The 25,873-nt window shown below is 39.3% G+C and overlaps 3 protein-coding genes and 2 long non-coding RNA genes across 5 annotated transcripts; 1 reads left to right on the top strand and 4 right to left on the bottom strand.

Moving 5' to 3' along the window:
- Positions 1-5,211: 5,211 nt before the first annotated feature.
- Positions 5,212-5,701, bottom strand: LOC121803468. The gene is made up of 2 exons (XR_006051015.1): positions 5,416-5,701; positions 5,212-5,327 (listed from the first exon to the last, which is right to left on the bottom strand). It is a non-coding gene; the product is annotated as an uncharacterized LOC121803468 (long non-coding RNA).
- A 2,530-nt stretch (positions 5,702-8,231) lies between these two features.
- LOC121802035 (post-GPI attachment to proteins factor 3-like) lies at positions 8,232-11,757 on the top strand. Its single transcript, XM_042201573.1, has 5 exons — positions 8,232-8,484; positions 10,231-10,492; positions 10,570-10,766; positions 10,848-11,035; positions 11,314-11,757. The coding sequence occupies exons 1-5, from the start codon at positions 8,390-8,392 to the stop codon at positions 11,598-11,600; spliced, it is 1,029 nt and encodes a 342-aa protein (XP_042057507.1). The 5' UTR covers positions 8,232-8,389; the 3' UTR covers positions 11,601-11,757.
- A 5-nt stretch (positions 11,758-11,762) lies between these two features.
- On the bottom strand, positions 11,763-12,515 carry LOC121802036 (dehydration-responsive element-binding protein 1C-like). The gene has a single exon (XM_042201574.1). The coding sequence runs from the start codon at positions 12,424-12,426 to the stop codon at positions 11,890-11,892; it is 537 nt and encodes a 178-aa protein (XP_042057508.1). The 5' UTR covers positions 12,427-12,515; the 3' UTR covers positions 11,763-11,889.
- A 6,146-nt stretch (positions 12,516-18,661) lies between these two features.
- Positions 18,662-21,301, bottom strand: LOC121802289 (BAG family molecular chaperone regulator 3-like). The gene is made up of 5 exons (XM_042201925.1): positions 20,962-21,301; positions 20,422-20,881; positions 20,083-20,339; positions 19,442-19,588; positions 18,662-19,349 (listed from the first exon to the last, which is right to left on the bottom strand). Exons 2-5 carry the CDS (start codon positions 20,636-20,638, stop codon positions 19,011-19,013), a joined length of 960 nt encoding a protein of 319 aa, XP_042057859.1. The 5' UTR covers positions 20,639-20,881; positions 20,962-21,301; the 3' UTR covers positions 18,662-19,010.
- Positions 21,302-25,139: 3,838 nt separating this feature from the next.
- Positions 25,140-25,873, bottom strand: LOC121802077. The gene is made up of 2 exons (XR_006050728.1): positions 25,544-25,873; positions 25,140-25,415 (listed from the first exon to the last, which is right to left on the bottom strand). It is a non-coding gene; the product is annotated as an uncharacterized LOC121802077 (long non-coding RNA).

The following is a 25,873-nucleotide window of genomic DNA, read 5'->3' as shown; positions in this document are numbered from 1 at the left end:
ATCTCAGAACTTTTTTAGCTAAAGCTCTGGCTCCGATGTGGCTACCGCACGATCCTTCATGAACTTCTCTGAGGATGTAGTCCGTCTCTTCTGGTCCTACGCACCGCAATAACGGCTGGAGGTAAGACTTTCTAAAGAGGACTCCTTCATGAAGTTCGTACCGAAGTGCTCGGCACGTGATCTTCCGAGCTTCTCTCTTATCCTCGGGCAATTGTCCTTGATCCAGATACTGCAAGATCGGCGTCATCCAGTTCGGCGAGCTGGATACTGAATGTACCTCGGCTTCATCAATGCTTCGATGCATTAATTCTTCCGCCTTTGAGCTCGGATCTGAGGCCAACTTACTTAAGGTATCTGCTCGGCTATTTTCCGCTCTGGGAATGCGGATTATCCGAAAATAGGAGAAACTTCGGCTGATGCTTTGCGCTTTGTCCAAATACTTCTTCATTCTCTCGTCACGAGCTTCACTTGTACCCAACATGTGATTTACTATGACTTGTGAATCACAATGGACTTTGAGAGATTTGACGAGCAGACTTTGCGCTAACTGGAGTCCGGCCAGGAGGGCTTCGTACTCGGCTTCATTATTAGTAGAGGGGAATAGGAAACGAAGTGAGTAGGTTACCTCGTGTCCGTCGGGAGCGACAAGTAAAATACCAGCTCCACTTCCCATCTTGTTTGAAGCTCCATCTACGAATCCGCTCCAGCAGTCCGGCGGCTCTACTTCGTATTCCAAGGGCTGTGCTAGTTCGGCATTGGCGGAATTCTTCTGTTCGGCAATAACAGGAATTGCTTGATCGAACTTTGCTTCTGCAAGAAAATCTGCCAAGGCTTGTCCCTTGATGGCTTTTCGAGGTAGATATTCAATTGTGTGCTCTCCCAACTCTATAGCCCACTTGGCGATTCTGCCTGATGCTTCTGGTTTGGTCAACACTTGCCGAAGTGGCAGATCAGTTAAGACGCATACCTTGTGAGCATAGAAGTATGGCCGCAGTCTCCTTGCTGCATTTACTAATGCCAGAGCAATCTTTTCCAGAGGTTGATACCTGGTTTCTGGACCTCTTAATGCTCGGCTTGTAAAATAGATGGGAAGCTGCTTTAGGCCTTCTTCTCGTACAAGCACCGCGCTGATGGTTTGATCCGATGCCGCTAAGTATAAGAATATTACTTCGGCTTCGGTTGGAGCAGAGAGAATAGGAAGCTCGGCTAGATAACTTTTGAGCTCGTCAAAGGCCTTTTTCTGCTCGGCTCCCCACTCGAACTTTGGTGCCTTTTTCAACACCTTGAAGAACGGCAGTTGCTTTTCGGCTGCTTGGGAAAGGAATCGATTCAGTGCGGCTAGACATCCGGTTAGCCTTTGCACGTCATGTATGGACTTCGGCATTGCCATGTTCTGAACGACTTGAACTTTTGAGGGGTTTGCCTTGAGTCCGTCCTTTGAAACCCAACAACCCAGAAACTTTCCCGAATCTACCAAAAAGGTACACTTTTGGGGATTAAGTTTGAGGTTGGCTTTCTTGAGCACGTTGAGAGTGGACTTGAGGTTGTGCTCGTACTCCGAAGTGCTTTTGCTTTTGACGACTATATCGTCAACATACACTTCGACCTCCTTTCCAATCAGGTGCCGAAAAAGCTTGTCTACCATCCTTTGATAAGTGGCTCCGGCATTCTTTAAACCGAATGGCATCTTTTTATAAGCGAAAATGCCGAAATCAGTAATGAAGGCCGTTTTTGAAGCGTCAATCTCATCCATTAAAACCTGATGGTATCCTTTGTATAGATCAAGAAAACAAAAAATTTCAAAGCCTATCAAAGCTTCTACTTTTTTATCTATGTTCGGAAGGGGATAGCAATCTTTGGGACAGTGCTTATTTAGATCGGTGAAATCTATGCACATCCGCCATCCTCCTTCCTTTTTCTTGATCATGACAGGATTGGCCACCCACGAAGGATACTTCACTTCGAATAACACATCCGCCTTCAATAATTGACGGACTTCGTCATGGATGACTTGACTTCGTTCTGCCGCAAAGAGTCTTTGCTTCTGTTTTATCGGCCGGACCGAAGGATCAATATTTAAACGATGAGTGATTACCTCGGGGGGCACTCCGGTCATGTCCAACGGAGACCATGCAAAGACGTCTTTGTACTCCTTGAGGAGCTGGATGGTTTTTTCCCGAAGTAGAGGCGTTCCCGCGAAGCCGATCTTAACCGTTCTGGATGGATCGTCTTCGTACAGCTGAACTGTCATCGAGTTCGGCTCCGGTATGACTTCGGTCATCGCCTCTGACTCCGGCTGCTGTGATTGCTATGCTTGGTGGTGCCGATCTGAATGCTCGGCACTTCTAAGCGCAATTTGCAGACATTCCTTTGCTCTTTTTTGGTCACCTCGGATGACCGCTATCCCTCCTTTAGTAGGGATCTTGATGGTGAGGTGATAAGTGGAGCAAATGGCCCGAACTGTGTTGAGCCAGTCTCTTCCCAGGATGACGTTGTACGGGGACCGAGCTTTCACCACGAAAAACTCAATCATCGTACTGGAGCTAGTAGGCGCTTTTCCCACCGTGATCGGAAGGCTGATAATACCTTCAGGGCGGGTGTCCTCCTGGGTGAAGCTCTTCAGGGGAAGCGGAGCCGGACTGAGCCGAGCTGGGTCCACTTCTAGTTTGTCGAAGCACTCTTTAAAAAGAATGCTGACTGACGCTCCTGTATCCACAAACACCCTGTGGATCAGTTTGTTTGCCACTCCGGCTTGGATGACAATGGCGTCTTGGTGAGGAGAGATGGCCGGGACGGGATCAGCATCCGAGAACGTAATCACTTCGTCCTGCTTCAGCCTTTTATGCGTTGGCTCCTCTCGATTGGAGCCCCTGCGCTCTGACTTCAGGGACGACTTGGTCTTCCCGGCAGGGAGAGCGTCAATAGTCAGGATTACTCCATCATATTGCGGCTCGTCATCGTCTTCGGGATCCGGCTGCCTTTTCGGATCCTGAGGAGCGCAGTTCGCACCTCTCTGCTTCTTATTCTTCTTTGACTGCTTGCTTTGGTATTTTTTCAATGTCCCTGCCCTCACAAGAACATCGATACCTGCAGCCAAGTTTCTGCACTCCTCGGTATCGTGACCGTGGTCTTGATGGTAGGAGCAGTAGTTATCCTGGGGTCGGCGCGCGGCTGATTTCGTCATCCGCTTTGGCTTTTCGAACAGGTCAGAGTGTAGTTCGAAAATTTCCGCTCTCGGCTTGTTCAGCGGTACGAACTGAGCGGGCGGCTTCTCGGGATTGAGACGGGGTCCCAATCTGTCTTGCACCGGAGTCCTTTGAATCCTTTCAAAAGGAGTTCGGCGAGGATGTCCCTGATCGCCAAAAGGAGTTCGGCGAGGATGTCCCTGATCGCTATGATCGGGCTTCCTCCTGTCTCCTCGGGACGATGAGCTGTCTAACGACCGTTTGCGACGGTCTGCCTCATCGGCCCGGGAGTACTGGTCCGCAATGTCCCACATTTCCTGAGCTGTCTGCGGACCGCACTCAACGAGCTTCCTGTAGAGAGCTCCGGGCAGGATTCCATTTTGGAATGCCGAGATGACAAGCAGATCGTTGAGATCGTCTACTTGCAGGCATTCCTTGTGGAATCTTGTCATAAAGTCGCTGATTTTTTCGTCGCGACCTTGACGAATGGAAAGCAGCTGAGCCGAAGTGATTCGGGCTTCCGCTTTCTGAAAGAACCTCCTGTGGAAGGCATCCATTAGATCTCGGTAAGATCTGACGCTGCCCTGGGGGAGGCTATCGAACCACCTTCTCGCGTTCCCGATGAGCAGCTCGGGAAACAGCTTGCACATGTGGACCTCGTTGAGACCCTGGTTCGCCATGTTATATTGATAGCGCCCCAAGAAATCGTGAGGGTCCACGAGCCCGTCGTAAGTCATCGACGGAGTTCGGTAGTTCTGTGGTAGGGGAGTTCGGGTGATGTCGTCCGAGAACGGAGTCTTCAGTGCTCCGTACACGGCGAATCCGATATCTCGTCGGTATGGAGGAGATTGAGTTCTCCTGTGATTTCGGTACCGAGGAGGAACAGGAATATGTCGGGGTTGAGGATTCTTCTTCCTGGAAGACACGGCACTACTGCGGTAGTGACTTTCATGTCTGGATGAGGAAGGAGAATCCTCCGTTTTCGTCTTCGGCTCTTGGCTCTTTTGCAGGAAGGCTAAGAACTCATCCTGCTTCTCAGCCAAGAACAGTTTGACAGCCTCATTCAAATCAGGCTGCTGGGAAGACTCAGTGGGACGATTTTTGGAGCGGCCAGTTCCTTCGCCATGAGAACTGGTGGTGGATTTATCCCTAGGCTGTTTTCCAGACCTATGGGATGGATTGGCTTCCTCCTGGTTCTCACGGGCAGGAATACGGGTACTCTGCGATCTGGTATGCATTTTTTGGGTGGAAAAAATGGATCAAAAATTCGCTTTATCACAAATTTTGTTCTCTGGTTCCCACAGACGGCGCCAGTGATGGCTCCGTGAATTTCTGATGTTAGTAAACGCTGGTAGAGAAAAAAGACTACGACACGATGAATTTACGTGGTTCGATTTACTGAAGTAAATCTACGTCCACGGGAAGAAGGGAGGGCAAGATTGTATTGCTTGATCTGGGATTACAGCTTACAACACAGACTTGCTATATGATTTTATCTCTAGAGAGCTTAACCCTTTTCTATCTGATCTAAGTTCTATTTATACCTTGAACTAAGATCGTGGCTTGCATCACCACTAAGTCGTGGATGTCGTGTAGGTCATGACCTAAGATCGTGGATGTAGTGTAGGTCATGGCCTACGATCGTGGCCTGAGTTGACACCACGTGGTAGTGGGTGTGTTGGAAGTTGTGGAAATCCAGTATGGGTCCAATAACTCCTTGTTCGGTCGAAAGCTGAGACCGAACTGCTCTGGTTGCCGATCTGAGAGTAGAGCTTGATGCCGACCTGAGAGCAGAGCTTGATTGGTTGGCTTTTACCGAGCAGTAGGCTGAGGCCGAACTCTAGCTTGATGCCGACCTGAGAGCAGAGCTTGATTGGTTGGCTTTTACCGAGCTGTAGGCTGAGGCCGAACTCCTTGGTAATGCCGAACTCATACTCTTCCTTGGGCTTTGGGCTGATGGGCCGTCATTGCTGTTGGGCTTGTTTGGTACGCACCCCATCAGTGTGCAATAATGTAAAATAGGAAGTCATAAAAGTAGTTTTATTGCTCAAAAATAGAAATCATCTTTGTTGGCTACATGTAAGTTCCAAGTTTTATTGCAAAGAAGTCCCAAAGTTAGATTGAAGTTCCAAGGTCAGTTTGCTGCATGAGAATAAATGAAAAGTATTAATTAGAAATGAGTAAATTGCAGGAAAAATCATGAAAAGTAAGAGAAGTTGGATGAACATACGGCAAGAGAAGGGAGGGAGGTTGCATTGGGCGGGGATACGAGAGGCAATGCGGAGGGTGCTGCACAAGCAATCGTGGCTGACGCTTTGAAGAGCGCCACAACAGTCGGAACTAGGGTTCCCGGTCGAGCCAGGCACCACGAACGGTGTACACACGTTCAGACTCGACAGCGATGACGAGCACGTGTCTTGTGCCCAGGTGCTTCCTCCCATTATCACCAATATCACACACATAAAAACACACTTCATTGCTATCTATGTATATGTATTAAAGCAGATGAAATAGACTTATATTTTTTTTGTAGCTATATATCTTCAATGTATGTGTATATATAGGGATATAGAGGCTATACACTTATGTTGCTTATGCTTTTGTTTGCGTGACCAACCTAATTCTATGTCATCACATCTTGTGCCTAAATAAATTGAGATATAGTTATATAGGGGAGTGTTTCATTACTAACTCAATATTTGATTGCTAACTATAATTAAATAATAGCCATTAGATATTCAAATTAAGGGTCTAGATCATTAACCCTGGAATGACAATACGATCAACAAAAAACGTCAATAAGGGTATTAAGGTCAATTTACAACAAATTAGTTGTAACTAACTTTTGAAAAATATCCCATAACTTGAAAACGCATATAACTTTCTCGATCTAAATTATTTTTTCACACAACATATATCAAATTAGAGATAGTTTCATAAGAATTCTAACGAGATCTTACTTGCATATGTTCTGATGTCAAAATTTGAAAAAAAAATCAAAAATTTTCAATTTTTTCGTACAACAACAAATGTCAACATGATATATAAAATATGTCAACATAATATATGAAGAATGTCAATATGAGCAATGTGTTAACATTCTCAAAGCATTGTGTTGACATTATCACAACATTGTGTTGATATTTTTGAAACATTATATTGACATTTTCATCCAAACACCTAATTTGGTACTTTTTTTTTATCTTTTTCGATTTAATTAATAAAAACGAAAATTACACGTGACAAATTGTAGACCACAAGTTTTCTAAAATCTTATGGTCTTAAATTAGTTATAGTTAGCAATTGATCACTAGTCCCCTAGTAGTATATGTGTACTAAATTGTTGATACAAATTAAGGAAAAGGGTTTCTCCTAAATAAATTGAGATATAGTACTATATGTGTACTAAATTGTTGATACAAATTAAGGAAAAGGGTGAAACGTTCACAACTAAAAATATTAAAATCTCAAATACACAGCTAATAGTGGTTTTGAACTGTGAATAATCGCCTACATTCACATTAATTCTAGCTATCAATAACCTACCATTTTTTACAATTAATAGAATTTTCGAGTGAGAATGATTAAAACTCTGATTCACAACTAACTAAGAGTAATTTCAATTTGTAAATTACTACTAACTTATGATTTATGAACCCTGACATAACTAAGAGTCATTTCGAGTTGTAAATAACAGACTGAAAACATTCATTGCGCAACCAAAAAGTGTTTTCGAATTATGAATGAAAGTCTAAAAACTCTGGTTCACAACAAAAACAACTGATAGGCTAGAAGTGTTTACTTACAATCAATATAGTAAATTGGGAAGGTAAAATGGAAATTTTTGTATAAAATAATTAAATTTATATTTACTAGAGTAGTGGTTATGGTATTATCTAAATTTGAAAACGGTTGGTATCCATAAAAATCTCATTCTTGGTTGTCTTCACGTAGTTCACCACCAATCACTGGCGGATCCAGGTGGGGTCGGGAGGGGTCGGCCGACCCCACCACCTGCCCCGGAGTGCACCGGAAAGCTACTTTCTTCGGCCTCCGACCCTACGGCGTTCACGTCTTCGCTCCCACCTCACGTCCTCACGCCGTGTGAGATGATGAGGAGACTGATCAGAGAGAAAGGAAGGAAGTGAGGCAGCCGGATGGGTAGACTGTTGTCGAGAACGAAGGAGTTGTTGGAGGGGAAGAGTCCTTCCGCGGTTTTTGTTTTCGAAGAGAAAGAGGAATGGTATTGGAGATGTCATTATTGTTTTCTCATCCCTATATTCACTCGTGAATTAGAATAAACCGGCATCAATAAACTTAACTAAATTTAAAAGATTAAATATCTTAAATATGTTATCTAATTGTAAAATGGGCTTTGAAATATTTTTCTTTATTTGAATAAATTCTTAGAAGTCCATTAAAAATATATTCTCATCTTAAAATATCAATTAATGTTATAGTAATATTTTTTTACAGTATATCAAAATCAACTTATCTAAATTAACCACCTACTTATATAAAGTAAATATTTCTTAATTTCTTCTACTCTTAGTTTTATAATTTAAATTTTCAACCTTATTATTCATATTCAATTTTTTAAATCTTTAAAAATTTGGTATGTTACAGAAAAATTATGCTATGTGTATGTCATTTTTTTTGTCAAAATACGTAGTATAACATAATTGTTCACTCTTACTTTATTATTTATTTGCATCTTTGTTTTATCTAAGATCATATTTTATTCTTTCTTCAGTTAGCTCCATAAACGTCTTTTTCCTAAATTCTGCATCCAAAAGAAGCGTCTCGCTTATAACGGGACGAAGAAAGTGGTGTATGTTGTTTTAAGATTATCGATACTCGCATGAATTATTTATATTAAAAAATATATTTATAAAAATAATTAATTTAAATAAATATTTACTATCTTGTTCGACCCCACGATATTTTGTTCCTGGATCCGCCATTGCCACCAATTGACACGAACACGACTCTCCACTCCACACATCAAGAGAAAGGAAAGATTCCCATACATAATTATTAGCCCAATCTTTTGTGTATAATCATAGGAGCAGAATTCGTTCCGAGTTAGTGGGAAGTTGATCAATCAAAATCAAATCTTGTAAATCAATTGAATCTCTCAATAAACGCAATACGCTCTTTTCTTTTACTTTCGCTTCTTTCCCTTTCCTCTTTCAGCTCATCTGATGGCTTCGGGTTGGTTCCTTCCTTTTGCGGTTGCTCTCTCTTGCTTCTTTGGATTGCTTCGTGGGAGCCCCGGCGATGCCGATTCCGTTTACCAGTAAGCCAATGATTCTGTGAAAAGTAATCAAGAGTGTTTCTAGTTTAACTTTGCTTCAGCCCTTCTAATTGAAATGTCGATTTTGCTGTTGAGGATTAGTTTGTTTGTTTATTTTATTTTGCCATGATGTTTGGACATTGATGGAGAATCTGGTTGACATTTGAGACTGAATTTGGATTGGAATTGGGGAGAAATGAGATCTTACTGCACTAATTGATGTAGGCTTAGTGTTGACAAATGATGTTTGGAGTTGAGATGCTAATTTGGTGTTAACAGACTAATGAAATGTGGTTGTGATGTTTGTATACCAGTAAGCCTTTAGAGAATTTTATGATTCTTTGAAAAGAAATCAAATTGAACTATCCATTTTAGATAGGATTTGCTGTTGAGGATTAGTTAGGTTGTTTATTTTCTTTTACTATTATGTTGGACATAGTTTCTCTTGACATTTGTGGCTAAATCTGGATTCTGCAATTGTTTAGTATTTCATTCTCATTGTATCATACGGCAGCAGCCTAATTGATGTAGGCTTAGTGTTGAGGGATGATGCTTGGAGTTGAGATGCTACTTTGGTGTTAACAGACTAATGAGATGTGGTTATGATGTTTGTCTACCAGTAAGCCTCTTGAGATTGTTATGATTTTTTGGAAAGCAATCAAGAGTGTTTCTAGATTAAACTATCAAATGGTCTATTCTAGAGTGTGATTTTTTTTTTTTTTTTTTTTTGAAAATTAACTTCATATATTTAAATCATATATATGAAGGAGGAAATTACAAATCAACTCCTATAACAAGGAGGAAAGACAAATTACGCCACCCAGTGTTCGAACTCGAGACCTCCAGGATGGACGCGGTATCCAGCACCCTTTACCGCTAGGCCAAGGGGCTTGGATCTATTCTAGAGTGTGATTTGCTGTTGAGGATTGCTTTATTTGTTTATTTTCTTTTGCCATGATATGGGACACAGTTTCCCCTAACTTTCTGGTTATGGAGAATCTGCTCAACATTTTTTGACTAAATTTGGATTGAAATTGGGGAGATATGAGGAATGATGTTCGGAGATGAGATGCTACTTTCAAAAGGAGTATTATTGATGTTGAAATGGAAATATGGATATTAGAGAATAAAGTGAAAATGTAGTCTTTTCTTATATGTGTACTAATCACTCTATAAGAATAGGATGGATGTAATTGAGACTTTAACTAATCAAACCAGTACAATGTAGTCTTTTACGTTGCATCGTTCGATGAATACAATGTTTATTTTCTGCATTTCAACTCTATTTTCCAACAATTGCAAAAGTCAGGTTCTACGTTAACAAACTAATGAGATGTGGTTATGCTGTCTTTATACCATATTAGATTGTTTGCCCGAATGATGTTTCTGTCATTGACACTATGACCCTTTAGTACAAGATGAATCTTTTGTTTGTCTTTCAAGTTGAATATGAAATGAATCTTGACAATAAAGTTTACAACATTTTCCGTGTTCAAGATTAAAACCTCCCATACGATTCTCAGGTGATCGTCATACGTTTGATCATTTAGTTACTTCTCCTCATGATGTTAACTTCGTTTTGTGAGATGACAGATTAAAGTTATGAACATTGTGCCTGTTAATTCGTATAATTTTCCTCTGTAGAAAATGCTTTTGATATATAGCTGCTTCGTTGTAAAGTTCTGTGCAAACGGCATATGGTTCATTGAACTGATTTTTGTTTTGTTTTACAATCTGAATAACTGCTAGGGCTTGCGTTCAGCAATGCGAGAAGACTGGATGTGTCGGGAACAAATGTTTCCAACACTGTAATTTTTACTCTAATGAAAATTCGACTGATGGCCCGTGGTATCTACAGGAGCCACTTTATATACAGTGGAAGCAATGGGACTGCCTCAGTGACTGCCGATATCACTGCATGCTCTCGAGAGAAGAAGAAAGGCAGAAACTTGGCCAAAGACCTGAAAAGTATCATGGCAAGTGGCCAATCGAGCGCATGTATGGTATCCAGGTACATAGAGACATTTCATAACACATCGAACGCCTTCATATTTTAACGTTGCTAAGGTCTAGCCCCAATGTTACCAGGAGCCAGTTTCTGTGGCCCTCTCTGCTCTTAATCTAGCCGTGCAGTTTCATGGATGGGTATCGTTTTTCATCCTCGTAAACTATAAACTACCTTTTACACCAAAAAAGAAAACTTACTATGACTATACGGGCCTGTGGCATGTATATGCTATCTTCGCAATGAATTACTGGTTTTGGACCGCAGTTTTCCTCAGTCGGTGAGTATCTTTTTTATACGTTTAGTGAACTAATTGGGCATGAACTTTTTGCATCCATTTACAATTGACTACCGTATGCAGAGATGTTGAGCTGACTGAGAAGCTGCATTACTCGTCTGCTGTGGCATTACAGGGATATTCCCTTTTTCTAGCTCTAATACGAGCTTTTGGAGTGAGACTTGAAGCGATAAGGGTCATGATTGCAGCTCCGGTGTTTGGTATTCTAACAACCCACATATTGTTTATGAACTTCTACGAGTTTGACTACGGTAAGCTCACTACAAAGCTCTTCTTGTTAAATCAGCCTTCAGTTTGTTCTATTTAGATTATTAGTAAGTAAACGTGGTTATCTTGGTAGCGTAAGGAAGATCTAGACGAAGAATTTCCTGTATCCTACTTCGTTTATTCGGATTTTAGCCATTCATTATGTTCGCGTGTTAACAAAACTATCTCCTCAACTACTGCAAGTAAAACATTGTCAAGTGTGTAGATTGTTCTGTTTTATTGGTGTGAACACTGCATTAGATGAAAGATGATATATTGACAGGATGGAACGCGAGAGTTTGTGCTGTAATAAGCGCGCTACAGATTGCAATATGGGCAGTGTGGGCAGCTCAAGCTCGTCATCCTCAGCGGTGGAAGCTCTGGGTGGTTGTATTTGGAGGGGCCATTGCCATGGTCGTAACACTTTACGACTTCCCCCCCTGGTGGGGGGTCTTGGATGCTGGCGCTCTTTGGCATGCAACGATGATTCCTCTTAGCTATCTGTGGTGGAGTTTTGTAAAGGACGACAGCGTGTGGATGACCTCACTCGCCATCAACAAAAACAAATGAATGCAGAGGAAATCTTTGTGAATGTCTCATAAACACAATCATAGGATGAGATAGCTCACAAGAGTTTGTATTTATTCGTCTTGTTTATTATGTATGGTGCATAAAGATCGTGTTGCGTTTTAATGGATAATTAGAGATGATTTTTTTTACTGCAAAATGCGATTTGGCTAAAAATGATACATTAAAATAGAAATTTCCATATTGGCATATACTTACTAGTACTTCTTTCCTAACATTCGCACTTGCCAATAAAAAGTGGAGTGCGAATTCTAATTTGAGCAAAAACAATTCAGAAAGAATAACTCCAGAGTGCCACATCAGCATCGATATCCACGTCATCAAAGTAGAAAGGCGGCGGCAGCATCAAGCCCTCCGCCAAATTGGACACCAATCCATGCATCCCAAACACCTCCTCCTCATCCACAAACCACTCCTCTTCCTCCTCCTCCTCCTCCGCCTCCGCCTTGGCTGCCTCCGCTGCAGCCTTCCGGATGTCCTGGGCGCTCGAGGACGCCGGGACGGGCAGGCGCCACGTGGAGTCGGCGAAGTTGAGGCAGGCCGAGCGCCCCCTGAGCGCGATGGCCGCCACGTCGTGCGCGCGCGCTGCCATCTCGGCGGTGGCGAACGTCCCGAGCCATATCCTGGTCTTCTTGTTGGGCTCCCTCACCTCGCACACCCACTTGCCTGAGCCCCGCCGCCGAACCCCGCGGTACACCGGGTGCCGCGTCTCGCGGAACTTCTTCCGGCCCGCCCGCTTCTTCGGGCTGTCGGAAGCCAGGCTCACTGACTGGCTTGAGATGTAATTGTAGCTCCTCAACTTATCCATTTATAGTAAGTAAATATGTTTTCGTAGAAATTAAGGTTGGATCGATCTTGTCAGTTGGAAGTGGGAAGTGAGTGTTTTTTTTTTCCCAGTTGTTTCAGTTAAGTTAAGAGGGAATGGGTGAAGTATATAATATATATACGGTTTATGAATTAGGACGCGGAAATGACGAAGTAAAGTGACAGGCTGGCGGCCCACGGTTTGAAGAAGTTAGTTAATACAGTAATAGGACAGCTGTTTTGTTTTCATACGATCTCCAATAAGAATAATCCGGCCATAGCCCAGCCACAAACTCATCATGCCATATCATCAGCACTAAAACTCCTCTTGTCACATCATCAGGACAAACAATAGCTCAGTCATAGCACAGCCACAATAAACAAAATTAATAAAAACAAATAATTAACAATCACACAAAATACGGAATTAAATTTACGACACATATACGGGAAAATTCAATAATAATATTAAAATTTTAAGAAGTACATTAATTAAAAAAAGTACAATAAAAAAAATTACATTAATTTAAAAAAAACTCATACTCCACGCACGAGCCCCCCGCCTCCGCCTCACGCGTCGCCGTCGTCGCCATCGTCGCCATGATAGACGTTGTCCCCCCCCCGGCGTCCCCTGCATCCCCGGGTACCCTGGCATAATCTGCATCCCGGGTGTCCACCCTGGCATCATCGGCATAGGAGATTGCATCCCCTGTCCCCCCTGTCCGCCCGGAACCGCCGGCCCGCCCTGCATCGCCGGACCCCCCGGCATCCCCTGCCATCCCGGCATACCACCCCCGGATGCCACCCCGGGCATCATCTGCTGCCAAGGGTAGTAGTACCTGGGCATCGGACCCCATCCACCTCCCGCAGGTACCGTCGGAGTTTGAGACCCGCTCGTCACTGGAGTAGACTCGTTGTTGTATTTCATTTCGCGTTGTTGCTCTTGTACAGAAATTAAGATAGAGAGAGTACTCGTTAAAACAAGTGGTGCAAATGAAAATGAAGTCCAAATCGCGTATATATAGTGTTTCGAAAATTAAATAAATAAATAAAAAATCTCGCTCGCCGATCTGGAGCCTGCAATGGCGGCAAAGAGATCGGCGAGCGCATCGCCGAGCGCTCGCTGTTTTTCTCGCCGATTTGGCGCTCGCCGGCTGCAATGGTTCGGCGAGCGCTAAGAATCAGCTAGCATGTGCGCTCGCCCGCTATTGGAGATGCTCTTCTAGACGGCTCATCCAAATTTGAAGTTGAACTGCTCCATTTGTCCACGTGTATGATTTTGGTCATGACTGTGAATAGTGAACTTCTTTTGATTGTTGAAAGGAAACAAAGGCACTGCAGCAGAAATTTCCTATTTGTCCCCTTCCAAACTTATCCATTCTTTTCAATAAACTTATCAATTATCATTAACATATCTAATACTCCTATCTAATATACTAGTATTGGAGTAAAACATTAGACTAATTATGTAAGCAACGAAACTTGTACCGATATCGATTTGGTAAGATAATAGACCTACGGATTAAAGATCAAATTGACTCTCTTTTCTGAGAGACTAGTCTTTTGACTTTTGAGATTCATTCTCGTGTTTAATTTATGGCATTAGGTTTTTGTTGAAAATTCTACAACAATGGGCTGTGGCCTCGGGAAAGAGTCGTTTGTGATTAACGTGGTTGTGGCTAACAAGAATGTTTGGAAGCTAGTCAAGAGAACAAGCCAGTCGTTTATCAATGACGGATGTTAGATCTTAAAGGGAGGTCGTTATTATGTACTTCCAATGTAATAGAACTTTTCCGTATCGGGTGTTTAAGGGAACAGATGTGTAGGATGTGTAGATCAAATACAATCTATTTCCTAAATAAGCTAGTCTTTTAATAGTCCATTCGTTCGTGAATATGTGTCTCGTATTTTCCTTTTGGTCCGTTCTCCGTTACATGTCCTATTTACCTACTATATTTAATTAGTAGATCCCATATTTTACTATTTATTTCAATCATATTATTATTACTATAAAACTAATAAAATGGAACTTATATTTTACTAACTTTTTACCCCTATTTATTTTATACTCCCTCCGTCCCGGATTAATTGTCACTTTTTTTCCATTTCAGTCTGTCCTCAATAATTGTCACACTTCATTTTTATCATAAATGGTAAGTAGGTTACACATTCAACTAACTCACTTCACTCACATTTTATTATAAAACCAATATAAAAAAGTGGGTATCATATTCCACTAACTTTTTTAATCAATTTTTCTTTACATTTCTTAAAACTCGTGTCCGGCTAAATAGTGATAATTAATCGGGAACGATGGGAGTACTATTTTGTTAACATCCAAACAAGTCAAAATGAAATTGGTATTCACGGACGAAGCGATATACTTAAAAGTTAACAAATCCTTACGAGAATTGGATACAAATTGGATTATTAAACATCACTTAAATAAGAAGTTTAAAAAAATCATAAATTACTGAAAACACAAAGCAAAGTAAAAATACCAGAATTTTGTATGTGGATTGTGGAAGTAGTTTTTTCAGTTAGTAGATAAGTAAACAGGTGGCAAGCTGACCGGGTCTCAATACACGGAATATGCTGTTTTTCCCACGGAAACGCGTGATCCACGTGCTCATTTTATAACCCTCCATTTACTTCTAAATAAGTTTTATAGTAGTACTAAATAAAGTACTCCGTCCGTCCACGAATAGGAGTCTCATTTCTATCCGGTACGGGTTTTAAGAAATGTTAAGAAAAGTGGGTGGAAGAAAATTAGTGGAATAAGGGTCTCACTTGTATATATTAGTTTTAAATGATATGTGAGTGGAATGAGTTAGTGGAATGTGAGGTCTCTTTACCATTTATGGTAATTATGAACCGGGACTCTTATTCGTGGACGGACCAAAATGGAAAAACAGGACTCATATCCGTGGACGGAGGGAGTAATAAGTATTTTTACACATACCGTTTTCTACTTATTTCAAACATTTCCTACTTATTGTATTAATCTTTTTGAATCAACATTTGTATAAATCACATTTTCAATTAATAAATTATTGGTGAATATTAAAACAAAACAATAATAAAGCATTTTAATTTTTGCTTCTAAATACTATTTTGTGTGTGAAGTCAACGTAATTTTTAAGTCGTGAATAAAATTGTAATTAAATATTGACTGAACTAATATTAAATGAATTAATATTCAGTGGAAGTGGAGTTATATATTCACCCTTTTTACATTTAACATACATACAGTATATAATTAATTCCACCTTCCATCAATTTATTTTCTCGAAACCTCCACCAATATTTTATAATTCAAACTTACTGGTATTAATATATCAATAATTTATGGACTAATTTCGGAAGACCGGGCATACTTCAATTTATTCGTGGGATTCAAATTTCAATTGTAATTTATGAATTACGGTTATAACTACATTAATTATAATCGGAGATTAATTAATTGGGGTGGATGTACACAAACTTTGTCCTTTAGATATAGTGTGAATAGAATAAGAAAATATGTTACTGTCACGTTTGTTTTCTCATGAATGACTTAGGAATAGAGTAAGGATTGAGATCATTTTCTTGAAATATCAGTTTCAATTTTTATCAGTACTTCTTATAGATAGTAGTAGTAGTAGTCAAATATTTAAAAGAAAATGAAAGTTACTGTCACATTATTGTGACACGAATATTGAAATTATGGAACATTTTAGCAGATCATAATGGAACATCAAAAGTGGGAGCCCACATTAATTCTTTTGTATTGGAATGTTTGTGATAACAATTTGCTGACTGAAATTTATTTTATTTTTTTAAATTTATTAACTAGTATTTTGTAGTTATAAACTCAAAAGAATAAACACATACTCATAGTTGTATGTCATAAAAATTTATTAGGGTATAAAATTTTAATACGACGTACTTTTCTTTTGATTGGACTGATCAATTGCTTGTATAGTGTAGCTAATGTCCACCTCATTTTATTGAAATTGATACAATATAATTACAATAAGTGATGTAGTCTACTCGTAAATTTATATGGTACGTGGCCTTATATTTCTTTCTTTGTTTCTTTTCTTTATCCAATCTTCGATTAATCAATCAAGGAAACGTGTCCTCTTCTAATCCGTGTGACCACTTTTTTATTTTAAAGCAAGTTTAATTGATAGCACCTTGCTAGGCACTTGGCACAATTTGTACATATTTAATTTATTATTATATTTTGCTATTTTTATGGAATAGTAAAAGGTATATTCTAAAAACTATCCATAAAATTTTACATCCATAAATAATTACTACTATAAAATAAAATTTTAAATGAAAAATAAACATGTAAACGTTAATAAGATTGTGAGTTAGGTCCTCTGAGTGATGTCACGCTCAACTAAAAGATTTGAATTTCACTTCATTAAGTAAATTCCAATAAAATTGACGTTTTTGCATTAATCTAAAACATGGCTTTAGTAACTATCAACACCTCGTCTTAAACGCGTGCTATCCACCTGCTACTGATTTTTATTATTTTTATCGAAGAAGTTGGGCATATCGAAGAAGGTAATCTTCAGTTTGGTAAGGCCGACGTGTTGCGACAACTTGAAAAGGCGAATATAATAGACTTTGCTACCCTCGTTGGTTGGCGGTGGAGTCGGTCAACCCTAATCCTACTTGAATCTATCATTGTCGAGCCTTCTATAATATTTAAAGATTTTGGTTGTTTTAATTGGGCTGAGTATGCATTTATTCTAAATAGAAAAACCTACGCAAATTGTAGTTTGATATTGTGTATTGGAGAGGGGAGGAGTTTGTATAGTTGATTCTATAAATTTTAAGATCATTAATCATTCATTCATTCATTCGAGTTTTGAGATATTGAGCATTAGTATTGTGTATTTGAATATTTTTATTCGAAGAGAGAGTCGTATTTCGTCCTAATTAAAAGGATGAGGAGATTGTTGATCCATTTCTATTGATCTTATAATATGAATGGTATGCTACAATAAAAGTGATATTTACACTCATATTCCAAAAAAAATTATAAAGAATGTGCTCTCAATTTTATTTTCTTTCTAATAGCGGATTAGGGAGAAGCCCGCCAAAATAAATACTCCATAAAAAACATCCGAAAAAATTGTTGTATAAATAATTTCTCACAAGCTTTTGTTCTTGTTGTCCCCATATAAAAAGAAAGAAAACAGAGGGGAATAAGGTAACACCTTCACCAAAATATCTGTCCTTGTCTTGTCAAGACTTTAAGAGCATCCACATCCGTGTTCTTGACAACGAGCACGGATGTGGGTCCGGACCCACTTTTACTTCCTGCTATTAGGCAAGAGTACAACACCCACATCCGTGCTCTTCCGCAAGGACATGCTCAAGGGTCCCACCATTCTATTATTCAATTTAAATAAAACCATTTCCACAATATTAAAATGCATTAAAAATAACCGGAATAATATTATAAATTATAAAAAAATTAAAAATTACATAATTAAAATCTTAAAAATTAAAATTTTCTTCATTAAAGTCTTAAAAATTAAAAATTACTTAATTTAAATCCTAAAAATTAAAAATTACATAATTAAATTCATAAAATAAAAAAAAAGTCCACAACTTGTGGCCGAATTTCACCCAAATGGATGATGAATGTGTGTATTTATAAATGATTTTGGGATTGAATTTTTTTAAAAAATTCAAAAAAAAATTCAAAAAAATGGTAATAAAATCTGTATATTTTTGGGAATCCAAAAATATATATTTTTTAAATTTTTGGTATTATTTTTATTTTTATTTTTTAAAGAAGAAAATGTCAACGGCCAATAGAAACGCACCACGTCGCCCTGCTCGCTGGCACGGACGTGCTCTTAGCTAAGAGCAGCGCCGTGCCAGCGGCAAGAGCGCAGCGGCGGACAGCGGTGTGCTCTCCAATATGGATGCTCTAAAGGTGTTAATAATTCTAAATATATACTATGCTTCACTGTGCAATAATATCATATCACAAAAATAGTAGTGATAAGTTACATTATGAACACTGTATTATATAATGACAGAAACTATGCAAGCTCTGGTCATATCATAAGTATGTCTTATTTTTATCACAATTTACTCATGAATTAATACTGAACTAAATAGTATATTAGTTCATTTATGACAGGTTTAAACAATACTATACTCTCTCTCTCTCTTTCTGTCATTTAAAGACATGGCTTCATATTGTCTACGAAGCAAGGTATATGTAAAGATGAATGATTCTTTATCATTATAAAGTAGATCATCAAAGCACCTGCTTTAACTAAGCAAAGTATTAAACAAAATTTACAACTCCAGATGAAGTTCGGTTTCATCACTAATAGGAGTACTTCCAAAGCAAACTATACGTACACATCATGTATATATCACCAACATTACAACATAAACAAACTCAATGGGGATGAATGACGGCCGGAAAAGTATAATAATGTACGATGATGGTAAGTAACATCGGCCGTTGCAAGTAGCCCCATTTATTTGTGATCAAGAGAAACACATATGGAAAGAGCTCTAAATACAGAAAAGAATTAAGAATCCATACCAAACAAATCCAGCTCAGAGCAAATTCCAGGTGAAACCAGGTTGAGCTGGGCGAATGCTGTTCTTCTCCGTTGTGTCGGAGGTTGAAGGATAGCCTAAGAACGGATTCGAAGTAGAATCAAAAGTCTCCCATTGTGTGGTTATCACCACAGAACCACCACCAGAGCCCGAGTACCTATGTTCACCCTGCTGCTGTGGTGAATCACAGTCGATCAAAGATTCCCCCAAGGAGTGCCGAGGTTGATGACTAGGCGAAGAAGACACATCACCATTTGAGTGCGTCTGCTGCTGAAGTGATGAATTCTTGAGTTTGATCAGATCAAGTTTCTCCACATGCTTCTGTATACTTCTCACCTATAAACATTCAAGAATCAGCTTCTTACTAACAAAACCACACCTCAGAAAGACCAAGACACTCGAGTAGTCAAATTAACCGAATAAACCACCTGGATTTTCCTCTGTGATTTGACATCACCATCATCAACAACACCATCCAGCTTGAGCAATTGATTCATCAAAAGCTCAATGAGGTTCACTATATCCTTCTCCACCACTTTCCCGCCTTTTGAAACCACAGTTTCAAGAGCAGACACCTGTCCAATCCATACAATACTTTCAAACGCCGAATGAATAACAATAACAGAATGAAACAATCGATTCATTAAAAGCACGATGAGGTTCACTATATCCTTCTCCAATACTTCCCCATCTTTAAAAATAACAGTTTCGAGAGCAGATACCACCCCCAATACATACAATACTTACAATAACTGAATAAATAACAATAACAAAATGAAACAATTGATTCATGTTCATCAACAGCTCAATGAGGTTCACTATATTCTTTTCCACCACTTTCCCCCTTTCAAAAACACAGTGTCGAGAGCAAACACCTACCACCCCAATCCATACAATACTTTCAAACACTGAATGAATCACAACAACAGAATGAAATAAATGATTCATCAAAAGCTCAATGAGGTTCACTATATCCCTCTCAGTTTTGAAATCACAGTTTCGAGAGCAGACACCCCATACAATACATTCAAGCACTTAATGAATCACAATAACAGAATGAAGCAATTACCTTCTTAGCCAGTCTATCCACCTCCGAGCCGATATCTGAGAGCAGTTTTGCAGCCTTCTCCATTTTAGCATTCTTCCTCATCTCTATGAAGCGTTTCTCCTTGCTAATGGCATCCTCTTCCAACACCATTTTCGACTTGTCTTTCACTCCGACACTGTCTAGATACGCAGTCGAATTCCTCTCCTTGTCCTTGTAAAACAGCTTCTGATCCTGGTGGTGCAGCCCCGTCGGCCCCGACAGCATCTTCTTCAACTCCCCTAAATCCAGTCACATAAACAAACATTAAACAGAGATACAAAAGCAGGAATTCCAATCACGACGAGAAAACTATCAAATTACCGAAGGTTGCCTGAGAGCTGATACGGATTTCATGACTAACGGAACCGTATTTGACGCGGACGCGAATCGGCGGCGGCAGCGGCACGAGGTTCTCTCCGCCGTCTGTGCGCTTCTGGACCAGCATTCCACCAGGCCTGAGCTCCCACTCTTTCCCCAATCCTCTGCCGCCGTCACAATCCGGCGGTAACGCTTCATTCTTAGTCCTCATCCGCATCATCTTCGATCCGACGTATTAATTAGCCGCGGAAAGACGGTTGAAATCCCGAGAATGATTGGGAATTCAGCAGATCAAAAACAAAGAGCATTGACTCCGAGTTGAAAACGATGAAAACCCTCGCGAAAAAACAATAAGGCGAAAGCGCTTCACAGATTTCGGAATCTCAACATCACACGTATACAGCGCGGCATTCACGCGGCTGAATCTATCGCAGATTCGAATTGATTAACCGTAACAGATAAACTACAGGAAATCACGGACGAAGATTTAGTTTGAACTCGAATTGGAAAAAAATGGAAAAGGAAAAGCAAAAAAAGTCAAACCTGGTAATCACGAGTGTTCCGGAAAGATCGAGACTCCGGTCGAAAGCTGCCGGAGAAATGTTCTCAATTGCCGAAGATAATTAAAAAATAATCAGATCTCTCACAAAACTGAAGGAATGTAGTGAGAATCAATTCACTGCGTAAAATCAGCGAATGATATCGAGTCTCCGTATCTTGAAGCTCCGATTGAAATTCCTCCCAAAAAAAGGCACTGGAAAACTAGAGCGGGAAAAGATTAAGTGAGTATTGAGTTGGTTACTGCGTGTTTTCTCTCTCCAATGCAGGAGAAAGAAGACGCGGAGAGAGATGAAGAAAATGTGTAGATATAAAAAATTGTATGGACAGCGAACAGCATTGAGAAATGAGGTCAGAATATATAAAGAAATGTGATTGAACCATTTTTTTTACAAAATTAGAATTAAATTTCTTTATAAATTTTTATAAATATGATTTGGATAATACAACCTCCATCCCACAATAATTGTCACTTTTTTCCATTTCGATTCGTCCCACCATAGTTGTCACACTTCATTTTTACCATAAATAGTAAGTAGGTCTCACATTCCACTTCCACCAACTCACTTCACTCACATTTTATTATAAAACTAATATTAAAAAATGGGTCTCACGTTCCACTAACTTTTCCAACCAACTTTTCTTTACATTTCTTAAAACTCGTGCCATCATCAAAAGACACAATTATTGTGGGACGAATGGAGTAGTTTTTAAATCTACACTATTTAATTATTCTCTTTGTCCACGAATACATGTTATGTATACGCACACTGCACTAATTTTTTCCACCCGCTTATTTATATTTCTTAAAATTCGAGTTAAGTCAAAGTGAGTCGTGTATTAGCATATAAATGGAGTATTATTTTATTTTGATTTTGCAATTAAATTATGGATTTGTTCTTATTCGGCAACGTATTAAGGTTTAAACACTGATATAGTTTGATTTATTTAATTGCGTGGCACTATCGAATGTCAACCAAAATGGTAGTATCACATTGCAGGCAACGATTCAGCATTGTATAATGCTATATGGTAGTATCACATTGCAGGCAACGATACCGCATTGTACAATGCTAAATTACATAGTTTCATTTGTTGCATTACGATTTATGTTAAGCACTTATGAGAATAAAACGACAAACAAGATGGTAAAGAGTAAACCAAACGAAATTATTTAATTTAGAATGGTACAATGTCATTTCACTGTCTATAATGCAACGTCATTTTAATTGACGTCTAAAAATGTCACGTCACATATAAATAAGTCATCAAGTCATGTTAGCGTTGCAAGTTTGATTTGTTGCAAAATTACAAATAAATACTCCATCCATTTCGCGGTAGTGGATGCGTTTATTTTCGGCCAACGAATTGTGTTAAGTAAATGAGTAATAAAGTAAGAAATGAAAAAGGACGGGATATGAAGAGAGAATAAAGTAAGATAGAGTAAAGTCGGTGAAAATAAATATTTTGACTTTTACTAAAAAGAGAAATGGCTTCACTATTATGCAATGTATCAAAATGATAAAATGACCCTATCACTATGGAATGGGGGAAGTAATTAGGATAATCCAACATAATTTAGGCAAAATTTAGTAATTGGCATGTTAAATTCCCATTTAGTAATTAATAAAATAAATTTATCCATTCATAATTAGGATAGTCCAACCTTTTCACGGTACTAATGTTAATTATTAAGTACTAGTATAGTACTTTACTATTCGCTAGTTATTTATTCAGTACTTTGTATTATTGGGCATGGTTGAATATGTACTAACTATAATTATTGGGCATGGTTGAATATGTACTAACTTATGAAATTCAATCTAATCTATGCTAGTAGTGTAGTGTTAAGAATATCCCATTTAAAAGGCTATGCTATTTAATGTTTTAGGTATATCATTGGGGTAATTACACAAAACATACAAAACTTTCACGGATGTTTCAATTTAATACAAAAATTTTTAAGAAAGAGATGTAACCTAATACAATCCGTCGAATATGTGTTTAACACCGTTAAATCTCTTGGTTTCATCCTATTCACTGCCAAATCATAGCATTCATAATCTCCAATCCATCTTCCATAATCGGTATCTCGTTGCTGCTGACAAACCATTAAATAATTAGCTACACAACTAAAACTTCTCCGCCAAATCATCACCATTTTGTAGTCTGCAAAGATAAACTTGGAAGTTTCTCGAGATAACACTAATTTTATTACTCCCTCTATCTCGGACTACTTGCACTTATTTCTTTTCTGGGCGTCCCAAGTTATTTGCACTCCTTCCATTTTTAGTAAAAATTATCATCTACAGCCGTAATTGTTGACTTTGCTATACACTCATTCCTTAATCTCCGTGCCGAAAAGGAAATGTGCGAGTAGTCCGGGACGGAGGGATTACTTGACAAAATGAAACACAAGTGACGGCAGGGATTACATAAATCCCAAGTTAGTGTCCACATGAGGAATAGTTTCAGGGAGACGCGCTAATACAGTCTCAGTCTACAGGGAGAGCGTACTGGATCATCGTCCTCTCTCTACTGGGGCTGCCGGCCATTACCTCCTAGTTGCAGGACTCTTGGACTACGGTTAGTCCCCTTTGGGTTCGGATAAGGCCTATTTCATGCACCGGTTTAGGGGTAAAATATATGCTACTTGATCAGTTTATCGCGCAAAGCGAGTGTAAATTGTGCAGGAATGCCGCTTGACCAAGGGCATCAAGGCCAAGATGGCGAAAAAGGCCAAAAATTGCGAGGGTTGATCAAATGGGTGATCAAGCAGTTAGACGGGGGACCACTGCATCACAGAAGAAAGACACGTGGGGCTGATGTGCTGGATGGCGATCATCAAGTACTGCATTCTAGAAGGGGGCCCGTGTTGATGCGTAAGACGCAAGGACGAAGCCGAATCCTCATTCCGTTATTGAAGAACCGCTACATTCTAGAAGAAGGGCACATATCAATCGATGAGGCGCTCAATCCCAGCAAGGACGAATACTCGCTGCCAAAGTTGCTATCCTAGCTGGAGATTGCTGCGAGAAGCTTATAAATAGAGGATGCGGCGTCGGCGCCATTAAAAAGATCTTCCTTCAGCTTCTAGTTTAGCTTTTCTTTTTAGTTTAGTTTCCGGTTCTAAGTTTTCCCCAGTTCCAAAGATAACTTAGTTAGATAATAGCAATGGTTAGTTAGAAGAGAGCGACCGAAAGGGAGCGCGACAGAGAATTCAATATCTGTTCGGCGTTGTCTCGAATTTCCGACCGAGAGCTTCTCGGCTTTACTCGTTTTCTTACTTTCCAGTTTCAGTTGTTCAAGTTTAATTCCGTGTTGCTTCGTAGTTAAAGGATCTTGCTTGTATTCCGCACGCTCCAGTTCTGTGTTTGGAATCTTTTATAAAACCGTAGTTATTTTGTTTTCGGCATCTCGTCTATTGCTCCAGTTTAGCTTTAACTTTAAAATCTTCGATCCAGTGTTTTAACTATGTTGAATGAAAAAGTGATTTGTAGTTCCGAAGCATGTTTAGGTAGTTAAGTATTTTATTTGAGATTATCGCTTACTTGATCAGTCAGTTGTTTTCCAGCATGATGAGTTACTTGATCTATTCACTATTCACACACTCAACGCACCGGTTTCTCTGTGGGATCGACCCCGTACTTGCCGCTTTATTGTTAAAGTAGTGCACGTCTGGGAGTTATAAATATATTTGGGTGGAACGAGAGAGAAGACCTTGACGACATTTGCTAACTGATCCACTCGGTTCAGTTATCTTCCATATAAATTGATCCAATCTGCGCCTATCCGTCTCAATCGTTTCCACCAGGCTCTATCCTATTTGGGAGTGAATAATAGGATGAAAAGAGAAGACAAGTAACGGTGTCACACACATTTGACGGATTGTATGTATTAATTTAGAGCACCTTTTGTATGAACTTAAAACTTTTTGGTGAAACATTTATGAAAAGAGAAGACAAGTAACGGTGTCACACACATTTGACGGATTGTATGTATTAATTTAGAGCACCTTTTGTATGAACTTAAAACTTTTTGGTGAAACATTTGGGTGTCATTTATGAATTGATGTTCCTACTAAATCATCCTATTTTGCTCTAATCCTCGTTCAAATGTTTGCATGTTAGTTGCTTCTACTCATTGTTTTTGGCACTTAAGAGTCCCTTTATAATAATCTGCCTTTAATTCCTTGTTCGGTTGCCAAAATACAGTTTGATACGCCCATGACTAATTAAAAGGCAGAGACAAGCCCATCCGCCCCTTTTTCCAATTTTCACTGTTACTAGATGACTATTCATCATTGGCTCAGGCATCTCCAACCATTCTGGAAAACTCATTTTTGAGGTGGAATTGAGCTCCAACCATACTGAAAAATCCATCCCAAAATCGTCCTTTTTTGAGTTTTTGAACAGTATTACTCCATCTTTGCAGTAACACTGTAGCACGACGCAAAACTCATTCGAAATTGCAATTAAGCCCTTCTTTTTTGATGATATTCGAAGAAGAGAGAGATGAGAGAGCACAGAGACGGAAAATGGAGAAGAAGAATGAAGAAACGACTTACCTGATTATGGAGAGCTGTAGATGGTTGAAGAACTTGTGAAGAAAATTTGGAGATGCAGGAGGGGAAAATACAGAGAAAGAACTTGTGAAGAAAATTTGGAGATGCAGGAGGGGAAAATACAGAGAAGGGGAAGAAGAAGATAGAGAAGGGGAAGAAGAAGAATATAGCGGCGATGGGAGAGAGAAAATCAGGGTTTATGTCATTGTAACGTTAATGGGCTAATTAATCGGCTAATTAAATATATGTATTTGTTTTTTATTTGAAATGGGCTAATTAGATACATATGTGAGATGGACTAATTAATTATCATATGTATGATAACGATTTAAT

This window comes from Salvia splendens, chromosome 5, assembly GCF_004379255.2.
Source record: "Salvia splendens isolate huo1 chromosome 5, SspV2, whole genome shotgun sequence".
In the NCBI taxonomy this organism is placed as follows: domain Eukaryota; kingdom Viridiplantae; phylum Streptophyta; class Magnoliopsida; order Lamiales; family Lamiaceae; genus Salvia; species Salvia splendens.
The sequence above is the reverse complement of the archived record's forward strand: the minus strand, read 5'-3'. Positions and strand labels throughout refer to the sequence as shown.